Source organism: Phaseolus vulgaris, chromosome 1 (assembly GCF_051622355.1).
Source record: "Phaseolus vulgaris cultivar YP4 chromosome 1, ASM5162235v1, whole genome shotgun sequence".
In the NCBI taxonomy this organism is placed as follows: domain Eukaryota; kingdom Viridiplantae; phylum Streptophyta; class Magnoliopsida; order Fabales; family Fabaceae; genus Phaseolus; species Phaseolus vulgaris.
The window spans coordinates 45505362-45517670 of record NC_143498.1 but is presented as its reverse complement, the minus strand read 5'-3'; the positions used below and the strand labels follow the sequence as shown (position 1 = coordinate 45517670).

At 33.1% G+C, this 12309-nt stretch overlaps 2 protein-coding genes across 2 annotated transcripts; one reads left to right on the top strand and one right to left on the bottom strand.

Annotated features, from left to right (window-relative positions):
* Window positions 1-973: 973 nt before the first annotated feature.
* On the top strand, window positions 974-4233 carry VPS2.3 (vacuolar protein sorting-associated protein 2.3). The gene is made up of 11 exons (XM_068616960.1): window positions 974-1112; window positions 1261-1305; window positions 1446-1480; window positions 1590-1640; window positions 1742-1846; window positions 1968-2039; window positions 2913-2984; window positions 3094-3174; window positions 3608-3643; window positions 3734-3789; window positions 3926-4233. The coding sequence occupies exons 1-11, from the start codon at window positions 1079-1081 to the stop codon at window positions 3975-3977; spliced, it is 639 nt and encodes a 212-aa protein (XP_068473061.1). The 5' UTR covers window positions 974-1078; the 3' UTR covers window positions 3978-4233.
* A 1238-nt stretch (window positions 4234-5471) lies between these two features.
* Window positions 5472-11810, bottom strand: LOC137814303 (casein kinase 1-like protein 6). The gene is made up of 14 exons (XM_068616959.2): window positions 11005-11810; window positions 10844-10884; window positions 10155-10224; window positions 9702-9850; window positions 9522-9617; window positions 8653-8723; window positions 8186-8247; window positions 8031-8094; window positions 7825-7909; window positions 7250-7376; window positions 7073-7146; window positions 6932-6995; window positions 6543-6676; window positions 5472-6197 (listed from the first exon to the last, which is right to left on the bottom strand). Exons 1-14 carry the CDS (start codon window positions 11078-11080, stop codon window positions 5952-5954), a joined length of 1359 nt encoding a protein of 452 aa, XP_068473060.1. The 5' UTR covers window positions 11081-11810; the 3' UTR covers window positions 5472-5951.
* Between the last annotated feature and the right edge of the window lie 499 nt (window positions 11811-12309).

Below are 12309 nucleotides of genomic sequence, written 5' to 3'. Positions count from 1 at the left end.
TATTACTGTCTTGAGAATCAACAAAGTAATTCAATGTTTTCTTTTGCAAGCATTTTTATACTACTTGGTAACTTCTTCTTTTTTGTTACTTTAAAAACATTAGTTGATGTAAACCTCAATCCTTTGTAGTTGGGGAATTGTGTAACTTGAAGAGTTAAAGACACAAAATAAGTGGGTTTCATTATTAATGAGTGTTGGAGGATGCTTGGAATATGGCTAAAAAAACACCTTACACTTGTCTTATAGGAAGAAGTAATGGATAAAATTAAAAAATAGAAATACATAAACTAAATGAGAAATATAATAAATTTTAAGAATGTTTGACAATGAAAGAGATATTATTGAAAGACGATGGAATATAATTTTTTTAAATCAATTATTATTTTCCTTATGTGTTTTGACATTATATATAGACATATCTTCATTCTCCATTCCATGTCAATTCAAAAAATTATTTTAATTACAGTTAGGTTCTGGAGAAACGAGAAATGAAAAAAAAAATCGTTTAAAGTTAATGCCCATGACACAATTTCTTTCTTGTTTAACCTACACTTTTTTTTATCTCTCTTCCCTTTGATATCGATAATTTGTTATTTTCTCCTTTATTTTCTCTAACCACTTCTTTATTTTTATTTCATTTTATTAATAAGAATTGAATATATATGTGAAAAAGTTTATAATAATTTACTCTATTCAACCAAACTGAATCTTTAACGTCAAACTAAAAGGTGGTGATATGGTAGAAATGTTTTCCATGGAACAAACAAATAATTGGTGAATTAATCACTTTCGCCCGGAGTGAACCCTAAACTAATTTTTTACAAAATTAAATGTCAAATTTATTTTGGAGAGGGAAATAAATATTATCATTTGTTTAATAAAAATAATGGTTAAAATGGTGGACCAAACCAACGCGGTTTCTAATAACTAAAATCTTAAAAAAATAAAAAGTGAAAGAGGAAAATAAATAAATATATATATTAAAAAACATGAAAATTAGATTAACAAATTACGAGGATCTTTCATCGTTGTGTTGTGCGTGTCTCTTCCTAATTCCATTCCACGGTGACCGATCGCCATGAACATCTTCTCCAAGAAACCCACTGCCAAAGGTTCTTCTTCTTGTTGTTGTTCTGCCAAATTATCGCTTTCTCTCTCAGCTAATCAGAGTTAGATTAGCGTCATGTTTGGGATGCTTGCGTTTCCGATTAGTTTTCACGTTTTGGTTTGGTTAAAAGCCCTTGTTTCTATTTCCTGCAGAGGCCCTTCGTGAGAGTAAACGAGAAATGGCGAACGCCACTAGAGGTGATGTGATGTTTCAGTCAACTTCATATCATAAACCCTTTCATCAATCAATTTACCTTGGTTATGATCATTTTTTGTCAGAATAAGTTCGAGGTGTGAGATTTCTACTTATGTGATAATAAAATGTTTCCTTATTTCAGGTGTGGAGAAGGAAATTGGAGCACTACAATTGGAAGTATGTCATATTCGTAGTTACTTAACGAGTGAATGTGATTATCCTTTTTTTCGAATCTCAACTTGTGTGTTATATTTATATAATATGAATCATGTGTTTGTGGTATCAGGAAAAGAAGCTTCTTGCTGAGATAAAGAGAACTGCTAAGACAGGCAATGAGGTATCATCTGCATTTCATGCTCACAGTTGGGGGGTTTTTTGCGTTTGTCTGCAGACATTGATCACTTGGTCAGAGTTTAAAATTGAATGTTTTGTTTTCAGGCAGCTACTAAAATTCTAGCACGCCAGTTGGTCAGGCTTAGGCAACAAATTGCGAATCTTCAAGGTAGTAGAGCTCAGATGAGAGGCATAGCAACTCACACGCAGGTACGTGTCGATGGAGCCTTTGTTTATTGTAATGTGTTTATTTGTCTTCTTTTGCTACTTGTGTTTGAGTAGGTGCATGATTTATTTGCCCTGTATTGGCTGTGCTTGTAATTTGATGCAGGCGATGCATGCCCATTCTTCTGTTGCTGTTGGCATGAAAGGCGCTACAAAGGCAATGGCAGCTATCAATAAGGTAGCACATTCAATCTTATACTTTAAATATGTATATTGTCCTTACATAGTATATTTGTCCTTACATTTGATTAGGTTTCTCTATGATCCATATATATGATGTGTATTGAATACTATTGCATCCAATATAGTGATATAATACAACTACTTCTAAAGTTTATAGGATATGCTACATGCAGGTTATGTACAAAAAAATCATGGAACTAAATATACAGTTGCTATTTTGCAAATCCACATTAATGGCATACTTCTTCAATATTATTAAATAAAAGTGGTTACATTGACTTCATGAATCTTTTGCCTTATTGCCTTCAAACAGTACTTCTATGACTTAGTTTGGCTGAATTAAATTTTTTGAAGGCTTATATACTTCAAAAATACATATCGGTGAAGTATCTAAAAGTAATGGTATAATATATATGTCCAATACAGATATGTGAACGCAAATGCATTTTGATGTTTATTCATAGATCCATCTGCAAGTTTGTAAAAGGTTGAGGGTTTGGTGCATAAAGTTTATTCATATTTAGGGTTTACTGAGGGGTTTGTTAGATTTTATTACACAGAATAGTCAAGGACATGGCATTGTTCTTTTGCTAAATTTTATAAAAGATATTACTGCCCTCCTCCCCTCCTATCACTGCACACATGAGGGAAGGAAATGAGAATTAGAAGAAGATAAAATTGGATGGCATGGATATATCCCACATTGAGGAGAAACTCAAAGGAAAAATACTGTATCTGGAAACAGCAATGATAACAGCACTTTTTCTAACTTCCTCTGAAAAAAATAAAACATTGAAATCGAAGTCTTTAAACTCTGCTTCCATTTTTATTCTTTTTCCCCTGTGCTAAATTAGAAGATTCATTGCAGCAAATGGAACCAGCTAAGCAGGCTAAAATTATACAGGACTTCCAGAAACAATCAGCACAGATGGATATGACTGTAAGATGATGTTTTGCTTTACTAATTTTTGAAGTTAGAAAAAACAGGAATCATTGTGTTGTTTCAATCAACAACTTCTGGACTTTAATGCTATATAATTTATGAGCAGACTGAAATGATGTCGGATGCCATAGATGATGCCTTGGATAATGATGAAGCTGAAGAGGAAACCGATGAACTGACAAATCAGGTAATCTCTATTATCTTCTATTGCAACTTCAAAAAATAATATGTATGCTGTAATGTTTGCAGGGTTTTTACTAATTTTTTCAAATAATTAAAGAGTGATATTGGACATTATTTCACATAAAGTTGTTTACTAGGAAGAATAACAAATGTATCTTGTTACAATTCTTGAGGATTAGTCAGGTGTGCTAGAATCATTGGTCCAAATTTAGGTCCTAACCACACCAACAACACTCTGGGCAATCAAGAATCAATAAGAAAAAACACCCAGCCTTATTTATCCCTGGGTGAAGTGAACTAGGTTGGTCAATTGAGGCCATTAGGCTAGTCCTTCCATAATCTTGTTGAGATAGGTCTTATTGTTTGGGTATCATCACATCTCTTTTTCAAATTACAAAACAAAATTGGTGACAATTTCACTTGAATTCTTTTTTCAGGTGCTGGATGAAATTGGTGTGGATGTTGCCTCACAGGTAGGAATATGCTGTTCTTAATCTTTGCACTCCTTTCATGTCATAATGTTTTTGCTTGACTTAATGTGATTCATATTTGAACTCTGGCAGTTATCAGCCGCTCCCAAAGGGAGAGTTACAACAAAGAATACGGAAGATGTTAGCAGGTATCTTCTGTCTAACTCTGTTCATTTTTTTTAAAGAATTTAACTTGGACCATGTGTCTATTTTGCATGAATAAATAAAAATTTAGTCATTTTATTTTTTTATTAAAGTTTATTTGACCTTGTAAATTTGATGCAGCTCGGGCATTGACGAACTTGAGAAGCGTTTGGCAGCTCTTAGAAACCCATAACTTTTTGCCTGGGATTGTGATAGTTTGAAACAAAAATTCATGTTTTATTGGGATTTCACAAGTTGAGTGTGTACATACATCCTTGACATAATCATGTATGAATGATGATATATCAAAATTGCTGAGATGGCAATTTACTTGTAGAGGTTGTGGTTGGGGGCATGAAGAATAATATATTGTCTTTAGTTTGATGCTATTTTTATGTAAATTGCCACGTTAATTAATGTTCTGGCTGGCAGAAAAAGCTTTCAGATTATGGGTCCTGGTGCTTGTTTGGAATGAAAGCAAGGGAAAATGATAATATAGCTTGAACATTTGTAGATTCATTGATTCTATGTAGGCCTTGCATTATCAAGAGTTGATTCCCAAAGCTTTAACAAAAATTTGAAATATCCATTTGTGACAAAATGCAAGCATTCTCTGGTGTCTTACTTACTGTCATAGACAATGCTTTTTAGTTTAAGAAATAACTAGGGGTTAATTAACTTGAAAAGTGTTATTGGGTTAAACAAAAACTAAAAGTTAAAATTGAATTATCGCTACTTCTTTTATTCGTAATAGGAGATTGTAGTAAGTGACTCGCATCACTTACAGTGATTGAAGTTTGATTTCTGACATTTGGGAATATATAAAATTTAAGTTGTTTGGTGTGTATCAAACTTTCAAAGTAGAATAGTCCATGTGGTTGACTATTTGAATTAAAACAATGCTTTAAAAGGGAATAAAAAAAAACTGAATTGTTTTGTTTTAATGGTTTAGTTCTTAAAAATTGAATTACTTGTATATAATTTTTTAAATGGAATTGAATTATAACTTGAATTATAAGATCTTAATTGGTAATAATTTAAATAATTCAAAGACGTCCATTTATTTTTAAATCACTATACATAATCAGACTATTTACAAGAATTCACTTTTTAACACAAGAATATACATATATAGGAGAGAGAGAGAGAGAGAAACTAAAAATAAATAACCATTAATGAAATACTGTATCTGTTCATATTTGTCCTCAAATACTCTATATTTATCCTTGGAGAATATCATGTTTGTCCTTAAAATAATCTGTTAGAACAATTGTATTAGGTAATTATTGTTGCATGAATATAATGTTATGTTACCTTGAAAAAGAAAATTAATGAAATACCATAAAACATAATTAGTGAATAATGGAAACCATACAACACACCTTTATCCAACGAGACACTTTTTTATAGAAAAACAAGTATAAATTTAACTCGTACAATTATACTTTGATAATCAAAACTACAAGTAAAATAAATGCTCATCATGCAACATAATGACTTGTATATTCAAATCTTAACCATCCATGATAACATTTAAGAACCATTCTTTTTTCTTGCTCTCACATAAAATAATCTCGTTAGATATATCTACTAAAACAAATTTATTTTGAGGAAATCATACCAACTAACCAAACACCAGAAATGTTAAAACTAACACCACCACATAAAGCTACAGGAGAAATGAAGATTGAAATATCTCAAACAGCTCTAACTGGTTGAGACCATTTTCTAACATCATTAATTCCACTCTCATAGCAAGGGAAACATAGAGGCAGTGTTGAGTCTGAATGCAGAAGAGACAATAACAAATGTATCATAAACTACAACACTACTTTCATCTATTTTGTTTTATAGAAAAAAGAAAACAAGTTTTTGTAGTAAACAAGAGAGGACCCTGGTTGAGTTCTCAGGAGCATGTTTTAGGAACATGATACAACACCGAGAAATCTTCTTCAGAAGGCTCTATCTAGGAGGGGGCAGAAAATAGTCCACCTTGGTCCACAGAATGGTAACAGCAAATGAAGTTGCTTATAACCTCATGGCTCATGGCAATTCAATAATATACGTGAACATGATTCCAAAAAGCTTGAGATCAATAGTTCTGGGATAAACAGGTGCATTAGAATTTTGAAAATGTCTCTGCAACAAATGAAACTAAATATACTTGTTACTTCCTGATAGAGAGGAGCTCAAAACTCCGGAGGGGATCATCGCGGTTGCCTCTGGTAGATCCAGACCGCGTGTATGTCGGTTGAGCGTTTCTAGTAGATGGACGGCTCACACTTGAGGTGAGCCGGCCAGTACGACTGTCAGTATGATCCCCGGAGGAACTTGGCCTGGTTGATGATGAGATTATGGCTCTTCTTGAACTGCTGCCATATCGAGATGAATTCCGTCCCTTCTCTTCATGATACTTCAAAGACAAGGTTAACATGTCAATAGAAATATAAACAAATATATATATATAGGCGTTAGGCATAATTAAAATGGCAAAAGCAAAAGACGAACAAAGGATCTTTGCTTAGATGATGATGATGGACAAATTAAAGGTCTGAAGATAAACAAACTAACTCATTATTTAACTGACAACTTTCACCATTATTTCCGTGATGGGAATACTCCACAACTAAAAAATCAAATATAAAAATTGATAACAAATGATTGCATGCAACATATTTACAAAACTCTCATGTTTTGAAAACAGTGGAATCTTCATGTGAGGAATAATGGAATTTAATTGTTAAAAAACAGAACTTACCACATCCTTGTGCACTGCTACTTCATCAAAACCCCTATGTTTGGAGTGATCACCACGAGGACTGGAACTTGTTGGATTCCTTCGAGAGAAAGCTTCAACAGCACCAGAGAATTTTTCACGAATCTCTTTCCCAACTGAAATGAACAAGTGACTTGAATGACCATGGGATATACAAAAATAAATTTGAGAAAGGTACAGTAGTTCAACCACAATTGACATGTACAATGAAAAGGATAGATATGGCTTAATGTTTTCAGACTATCTATTTTCTGAAATTCGGAAGATGGAAGTCATAGAATATATTAACTTCTGATCACCAGGAGTCAGAATTGTTTTGAATTAGAAGGATAACAAATTTCATCATCTTATTTGGCTGAAAGAGATTGGACCTGATATCTTTTCTGGCTTTTGTACAGATGGTCCTGCATGCATAGCTGCCTTGCCACTTTCATGCTGTTATCAAAACAATTATAGTAAGTGACCTCAAGCAGAAAGAAAAACCCAAACAAGCATGATATAAAAGTACTAACGCGCCCTCTAGAGCTGCCACCAATCTGTGGATACTTCAATATAGTCCAATCAAAAACATAGTCAAATTGATAGCCTGCAATAAGAATGTCCAGATCAATTTGCATCCATTTAACATACTAGGTTTTCATCAAAATATACAGAATGCTAATTTACAAATTAGATATCATGTGCAATACCTTCTCGAATAAATAAATCTCGAAAAAGCCTCTTTAAATATGAATAATCAGGCTTGTCCTCAAACCGCAGCGATCGGCAATAGTGAAAATATGATACAAACTCTGAGGGATGCGATTTGCAAAGCACCTATTATACAGGCACAATATTAATAATAAAACAGGACCAATAAAATTGTGAGCTATAACAGAAGAGGAAAGAAAGGTAAAATAGACAATAGGCAAGTTTTGCCAATTGTTGAATGCAAAGCATATACAACTTAAGACTTAAAATGTGAAAATTAACATGAGGATTTAGTTAATAACATCATTCAATATTTGTAGATAACTAAATATAGTTTAATGCACAGGAGAAACAAGCAGTTCATTTTGCTCATAAGTATTCACATTAGAAGTCAAACTATTATGGGAGTGGCTCTCAGGTCTAACTTATCTTCTAAACCTATACGTACATCCAGGTCCAACTGCAGATCACACCATTCAACAACATCCAACCAAAATCAAAGCATAAAACACAAGATCCAGAGGGAGTATCAAATTTATCCAAAAGCTGCACTGATCCAGTTAATTATCATTACCTCTATCGGAGTTGACATTTTCTTCTCACTGATTTTATCATATTTTTGTTTTTTGGTGCCAGCCTTCAGTCCCTGCCAAGGAAGACTGAAAAAAAATTGTACAATGGAAATATATGAGAATAACAATTTTTTATAAACTACATAAAGAAAAACACAATAAATTTCTAATGTACGGGGTAAAGAGATGTGTCTATCAATTATCTGACCTTCCTCTTAAGAAGTACATGAGCACATAACCAAGAGATTCCAGATCATCCCTTCTGCTTTGTTCTGCCAGAAAAATAAAGCAAAAGTTCTAATTATTTGTTGTCAACACACAAAAAAAGAATGAACCACCACAAATTCACAACATATTACTCACCGATTCCAAGATGGGTGTTAACACTTGCATACCGAGCTGTGCCTGTAAGGTTCTTGTTTTCCCTGAACAAGAAAGACAACAGTTAATAAGAAAAGAAATGTGAATTTTGCAAAAAAATTAAGAAATAGAACTATATTACTGAAATGAAAAATAGACTGAAAGATGAATTTTGCAATTTGCATAGTTGTGCTTGGTTGCAAGGACAACCACATCCACAATATTTGACAGTGATGCCAATTAATATTATCATTAATCATTGTAGTGAGTGAATGATACCAATACTACCTAAATTTAGGTAAAGACTATCCACTTGAAAAAGGGTACAGGACCTACAAAAGTGATGTGATAGAAATGCTTAAATCAAAGGAAGACACAAATAAATACCACAACGTTTTTTTCCCTAAAGTGCTAGTTAAAATTTTATATACTACACCTCAATATCCTGAAATAATGATGACAAAATTTACCTGTATGGTATGTGCCTATGTGTCTGAAGATCCCTATATTTCTTTGCAAGGCCATAGTCGATGATGTAAACCTGAAATGAGATATCCAGCATGACAAGAACATAGTTAAAAGAACTGGAATTTGGATGATCAAATAGAATGGTTCAATTCAGAATATATCAATCATTTATTTTAGTGGCACCAAAGAATTACACTGAAATAGAATTGAAGGCAAAAAGAAAAGAAAATAACTCATTGAAATGACTAGAAAAGAGGCAGAGGAATGTGTTGTGAGTTTCAAGGTGTGGAAGAGGCCATGACAAGCCAAAATCTGAAGCAGCATGACATGCAAGGTACTGTTTCATGGTTTTTGTAGAAAGCGACTCCTAAACCTAAACTTAATCACTCCTACACAATTAGGTACAAAACAGGACAAAATAGAATAACCACCTGACTCGCAGTTTTTCAAATGAATTGTATTTTTTAAGGTTCTTTCCCCATCCTAGCAAAGATAAACATTCTGCTCCTTTTCTTCTTCCTGAAGCAAGTTTATCAAACTTATCTTCTTGTATACTAGTAGCATCACACCATTTTATGCCTTCTCTTGAACTATAAAGAATAATTCAATTTATCAAACTTACTTTCTTAGATACTTAGTAGCATAACACCATTTTATGTCTTCTCTTACAAAGATTAATCCAATTCTGTTGTAGGTAAGTACTTCAGTAGTCTTGCACATTTGAATTCCAAAATGTGTTTTGACATCATGTCTAAGTAATACTAACATGAGTTATTTAGTTTCCATTCATATGAAAAATGATAAAATAACAACCAAAATCTTCCAAAACAAGAAGATGAAGAAAGAAGGCATTTTCAACAAAATAATATACCTGGTTTGCTTTACGTCCTAGGCCCATCAAAAAATTGTCTGGCTTAATGTCACGGTGAAGGAAGCCTCTAGAATGCATATATTCAACTCTGTTAATCTGAAAAACAGTATTAAGCAAGTCAAACATTAGTATCACGAAGTAAGGTACATTGCTTAGATAATGATGGCCACATGGACTCACCAATTGATCAGCAAGCATTAACACTGTCTTCAATGTTAACTTCCGATTGCAATAATTGAACAAATCTTCCAGACTTGGTCCAAGAAGATCGATTGCCATGGCATTGTAATCTCCCTCTACTCCAAACCACTTGAGATGGGGAATCCCCGCTTCAAGAAGGAACCAAATTGCATTACTCAAAAGAAAAAATCTTATTTGTTTTCAGAAACTTTTTCAGTCTCACGTAACTTTGAGGGAATAGTTTGAGACTAATGATTTGGGTTTCATAAATAGAAGAAGATTCAGGACATGTATTAAGCTATATCCTCTAGACTCAAAAAGACAGCAACACGCATTCACACAACAGAACGATTGAGAAATAATTTTAATGTGAAACTTTAGCATGAGGTAATGCCTAATACAACTAGTACCAAAATGGGGGGGAAAAGAAAACAAATAGAGATTTAGACTTACTTCCTCCTTGAAGAAGCAGATACAATTTTGACTCATAGTGAAGCTGGGGATGCTTGGTCTTCGCAGGTTCCTAGAAATTTTACAGAGAGGACGAGTGGGTTAAGAACAAACACAGATAAATAATGTGCAGACAAATATCATAAACTTAAAAAAAAAACTATGAAAACACAGAAGAAAGAATACGATGAACAATCTAAGATAAACTGCAGCGTAATAATGGGAACCAAGTATGCGCTACACCCATAGCAAGATAATGTAGCATTTCACATGCCACTGAAATGCATAAAGTAATCTTATTGATTTCTTGAAAACCTTAACCATTTCTCAGTAAAAATGCAGGAGAGAGATGTTATTTCCTCTGTTAGTTACTCTGACAGTAATAAACTACATCTCAAATCAATTGTCACGTATCCTTATTGGAACTCTTAACATTGATAAAAAAAAATTAGGAGAGTTCTAAAGCACTACAACTAGTGCAAGACAATTATACGGTCTAAAACCATGTTCCACGGATTAAATCAAGGAAATACTGACTAGTTCATGTATGCACATATTAGACAAATGGAATTAGAAACAGGAACACATCAATGGATCTCTACAAATTCATATAAGGGTTAACTAATTAGTCATTCTACCACATCCAGACTCAAAAGAGAGCTAAAATATTGAAGAGAAGAGAACTAACATACCAGCTTGATAGCCACCTCCTCTCCAGTTTGTATATTGACAGCTGACAAAGATGATAGGAAAAAAAATATGTTACAAACCACATAACTATCTATGGAAATGCTTTAAAAGGAATATTATAATTACTGTAATACAGAAAAAGGGAGCAAAAACATGAACATACCAATATAAAGCTCCCCAAAAGACCCACTCCCAATTTTCCTTCCCAGTTTAAATTTCCCACCAATAACATGATCCATCCTAAAAGACCTTCAATACACCCTCACCAGTAACTTCAGCGAAACTTTTCTGCTCAGATTTGTTCCAAATTCCACCACTTAATTATGTGCACAAAGGGGTCCACCAGGTCAAAAATTTCAACCTTTATTGGAGCATCCACTCAAATCCAATGAGATTTCCTAATCTAGTCGTCCGATTAGTCGTGAAAGGGGAATAAAGAACAAATCCAGGATAAGGGGCAAATAAAAAAAGATGCTAAATTTACAAAATTTGTAACATCCCCAACAATGAAGATGAAATCTTTATTATTCAGAATACACACCAGCTTTTCCAACTACATTTCTTATCCACTCATAAGCCAGAATCGATCACCCCAGACCACTGATTGAAGCCCTAATTTGCAGAGAAGATGACCGCATTGACCCAGAACACAAAATGCTAATGGGTATCAGCAACAACACACAAAACTGAATCTTTTTATTGTAAAAATACAAAAAGAGAAAGAGCAAGAGGAGGAGATTGTGGAGGCTGTGCTGAACCAGGAACAAGAGTAATTCCACAAATCAAAAAGTATGGACTTTGGAGAGAGAGAGAGCAAGAGAGGGACAGACAGAGACAGAGAGAGAATGTGAAAAAGGAAAAGCTGGCAAGATTATAGTAATCGTTGGCGTGTTTTCGTTGTATTTAAAATTAATTTTTTATTTTAATAATTCTTTACTTTTTTTTTTATCTTCGTTTTATCATTGTTTTTCACTGAAACTGTGTTCCCAAAGAAATTTGGTAGATTGTGACACGACGATGCGTTAACCGATCCCTTCTATCTCTGAACCTCTCCCATTCCTAGTCAAACTGCTTCCCTTCTTTCCATTACTAATTTATTTCCTTTTCTTTTTCATCTTAAAAAGTGTTTACAATCTCAGTTATAATATTCAAATTACATTTGGAATTTTCTTTTTTTTTCCAAAAAAATCACATTCTGTAGTCAGTTCATAACATTATTTCCAAATTGACTTCTATACAATTTGATTTTTATAGGTATGTACGGATAATGAATATTCATCCTCGTGAATTCATAATTTGGGTAATATATATATATATATATATATATATAAAAAAAAAAAATCGATTAATAAAAATCTTATAATTCATCGTGTTTGATATTTAGAACTTGCATTTGCTTTCAAGTTTCAACTAATGAGTGAATTAAGTTAACTCATTAATATAAGGAATAATATTATACTTTTTAGCT